General features: G+C 39.9%; 1 protein-coding gene across 1 annotated transcript; it reads right to left on the bottom strand.

Moving 5' to 3' along the window:
* Nucleotides 1-1,579: 1,579 nt before the first annotated feature.
* LOC103934699 (THO complex subunit 7A-like) lies at nt 1,580-3,070 on the bottom strand. The gene has a single exon (XM_009344451.3). The coding sequence runs from the start codon at nt 2,367-2,369 to the stop codon at nt 1,758-1,760; it is 612 nt and encodes a 203-aa protein (XP_009342726.1). The 5' UTR covers nt 2,370-3,070; the 3' UTR covers nt 1,580-1,757.
* Between the last annotated feature and the right edge of the window lie 613 nt (nt 3,071-3,683).

Raw genomic sequence — 3,683 nt, 5'->3', positions numbered from 1 at the left:
TTTCAAACATTCTTCTCTATTATTCTTCTCCCTTTTGGAGGTGGTAATGTATATACAATCATATCTCTTGTAGTAATAATTAATGACTCCTAATCAAATTAGAAATACAATAATAATGGATCAATTCTTCTTGTCCATTATTTCCTCTAAGAAATTAATTACCGAGTTATTGACAACTTCTTTTTCGTTTTTCTTTAAACGAAAAAACTCCAAACCAATCAACATATAAAAGGAGGTAGAGAGAGGCTAGCTTCGTGTAAGAGACGAGGAAATTTCAAGTTGGTTTAGGTGTGTAAGGTGAAAGTGAAATGGGAGAGAAAGAGGCTATTTTTTAATTTTGTTAGGCTTGGACAAGATTCAACACATTAAAGCACAGCTGCCAATTATTTTTTCTTCTTTAATTTATGTGTGGTTTAGGCGTATAGGTGAAACAGAAAGAGGTGAGAAATAGGGTTTTTTCAACTTTCGTTAGTCACTTTGGACAGATCAACGCATCAAAAGCACATGCTACCAATTATTTTTTCTTCTTTAGCTTATGGGTTATTGCATTACCCCTCACTTTTGCTTGAAATTACAATCTCATACATCTTCAAAACATTGATAAAATTGTAGCAATGAACTTCCAACTTTAACCCAATTAGAGTAATGGTTTATCAACTAAAAATTTATGATCATCGGTCCCTTAAATCATCAAAACGTAAGTTATAATCTTTTTTATCAACTTTGTTAGAATTCCGTCAAGATGAATCATACTGAAAAAACTATTGATACAAGTGTTAAGAGTTGAAGGATCATTTCTATAACTTTACGGTTTACGAATCCGAAAGATGTTTTTCTTAGAAATTGCTATTTTAATTATTTTATATGATTTTTGTATATTATTTAAATGTTTTCTAATGAGATATTTTAAATATTTTATATTATTTTATTTTGTGGCCCGTGGGGCCCAGACCCCACTTCCCTTCCTTCCCCGTGTCAATTCTCTTCCTAATCTCTCGGAAACTCTCTGGAACACTCTCCCTCGTCTCTCTCCCTCCTCCCTCTGCAACAACAACAACGACCCGAGGCACCACCTTGCCTCGCCCCTCCGGCGAGCTTCACCGCCACCAACAACCATCACTGTCTACCCTGCACCTCCCCGTTCCCCTCGTCCCGCTCTCTCTCCTCTTTGCTCGAGGCACAGCTGCAGCAATGGCAGCCACCATCGCCATACATCCCGGCGAGATTTCACAGTGCTCCGACCTGGGTAAGCCTCGGGATGCTTAAGATTCTTTCATTTTCGTCATGGTGGTTTAATTATAACCTAGAGTTTGCGATTTAAACGTCGGATTTGCACAGGAACAGAGAAAGCAAGAAACTCAGTTTTCCGGCGAGGGTTCGACGGCTTTTGGGCCGTTTTAAGGCCACTTCCCGGCCACGGCAGGGCAAATTATTGGTATATTTCTAATCCTCTCCTCCGTAGCTTCAATTTGGTATATAATATGTCTAGGTTTTGTTAGGTTTTGGGGTTGATCGGAGCTCGGGGAGCTCCAGCGTTATTCTTCGTGGAGTCCTTTTAACTAAATTTACAACGGACCCGTTAGTGATAGAATGGTGAAATTCACTTACCTTGCGATCCTTGACATCTGCCTAACAATGTGAATGTCGCACTACAAATAATGGAAAGCTTTCCAAATTGAAATTCATGCCCCGGAAATCACACCACTTTCTTAAAGCGTTCTAATTCTACTGCTTAATGCACACAACATATCGGGAATTCAATATAGCTCACATACCACGTGCAGGAGCAGAGCAAACTGCTTCTTCCTCAGCTCCAGCGTCCGCGAACTTGCGGTGTTCTCCGCATCCAATGCCGCAATCTCTTTCTCCAACTCTGATATGATCTTCAGCGTCTCAGACCGCGGCGGGTGCGTAGCAATCAATTTCCTGATCACCTCACACTCCTCCTTGTGCCTTCTTTCGACCTTACTCTCCTCGAGCTGCTCCTTGAGCGTCTCAATGTCGGCCTTCGCCAGCACAATCTGCCGGTTAATCTCCTCCCTCAGCTCGTCGAAGTTGTGCTTCTCCCGGAGATTCGCATCCACGACCGCCTTGCTCTTAAGGAGCGGAATCTCGAACGTGTTGAGCTCCTGGAGGAAAGCTTTGGCGAGCTTGTCGCGGTTGGCGAAGTTGTCTTCGTTCTTGTCGAGCTCGACGAACAGGGACGTGAACTTCTTCTGGAGCTTCTTCAACGGCGGTTCGCCTCTCGTGGTTGTGGTCCGAGTGAGAAGTCTCTGTTTGATGATGAAATCATCTTCGAGCGGCCCGAACGCGTAGTTCGCCGCCACGGCCTCTCCTCGCCCTGAAGCTTTTCTTCCTTTCGCCAGCATCGGAAACTGACCGGAGATTATGAGTCCGGCCGAAATTCGATTTCGAATTTGACAAACCCTAATCTAATCTGTAGAAAGAAAATACCCGTTCACGGCGGAGGATTCAGCTTCTGTTTGTGGAATCTAACGGCAGACGATGATGTTTGTTGTTTTTGCACGAGGTTAATTGGACGGTCGGATCTGCTTCACCGTTAAACACTGCTACACCGGATCCAGGATGTTTATTTTGTCAATATGTTTTTTATCTTTGGAAGGAGGATTCTCTTCCTTCCTAATTTATCTCCCCTTCAATCCTCTTTTATTTGAACAGTTACGGTTTAATACGTCAACATCTTATATTAATTTTTTTTTTTTATAAAGACAATAAGACGAAAAACAATATGTGAGAGGAGGAGAGAAAAAGAGATGTGAATAGCAGAGGAGAGAATCCTACTTCTTTCTTTTCTGTTAAAGTTGCAGATCTCACTGTTATTTGTTTAGTTTGTATTTAATAGATATAATTGTATTACTATCGATGTCTTATTGTAAATTGTTTGCTTATTCTGGGAGTAGCTATTCTGAGATTGATTGATAGGGTGAATATTGAATCTGTCGACATTAAAGGGACTTGGTTAGTATGGCAAAAGTTTTGTTACTTTATTTTCACGGAACTAAGAGAATAATTTTATTTTTGTATCAAAGATTCATTCATGCTCACATATTTATGTGCGCAGGGTCTTTGATTGGTGGTGACCCAGAGCAACAATTTGCAATGTGTTGTGAATGTTTGCAAATGTGCTTCAACGTTGACGTCAATGAATTTCTAAACTCATGATTAAATTGACTAGCCTAATGCCTAGGTATAATGCGAAAGAGTGTAGCCTTAACCACAAATGTGCATAAAGTTGTTTTTACTAATCCAAGCAACTGCTGACATTGTTGTAAACTTTGCTTCTTCCTTTATTCTTTCAACTTTGAGGATTATTTGGTTGTTTTTATACAATCGAAAGTTGGTCATGAAACATGAGTGATACTGTTTCTATACAAGTTTCGGTGGGGCACCCCATAGAAAACGATTTTCTGTTCTGTAGCAATGTGGTTGAAAGCTACCATATTTTCTGTTTATGTTGAGCAAAACTATGATCAACATCAGCTATATCCATAGAAAACAAATCATCCATAGTGTCCTTATTTGTTATGCTACTTTTTTTTACAGTTTCATAGAAAACAAATTGATCGCTTTCACTTTTGGAAGCAACTAAACTCTTTTACCAAATCAAAATCTCCTTTTCAAGTTTTAATATTTCACTTTAGTTTTTTGTTTTTGCCTTTTTG

The sequence above is a fragment of a genome, unplaced genomic scaffold (genome assembly GCF_019419815.1).
Source record: "Pyrus x bretschneideri cultivar Hongxiangsu unplaced genomic scaffold, Pyrus_bretschneideri_v1 Contig70, whole genome shotgun sequence".
Classification (NCBI taxonomy): domain Eukaryota; kingdom Viridiplantae; phylum Streptophyta; class Magnoliopsida; order Rosales; family Rosaceae; genus Pyrus; species Pyrus x bretschneideri.
This window is presented reverse-complemented; position numbering and strand designations above follow the sequence as displayed.

Excerpts from the sequence above, each read along its gene's own strand:
- LOC103934699 (XM_009344451.3), bottom strand. The coding sequence starts at position 2,369 with ATGCTGGCGAAAGGAAGAAAAGCTTCAGGGCGAGGAGAGGCCGTGGCG.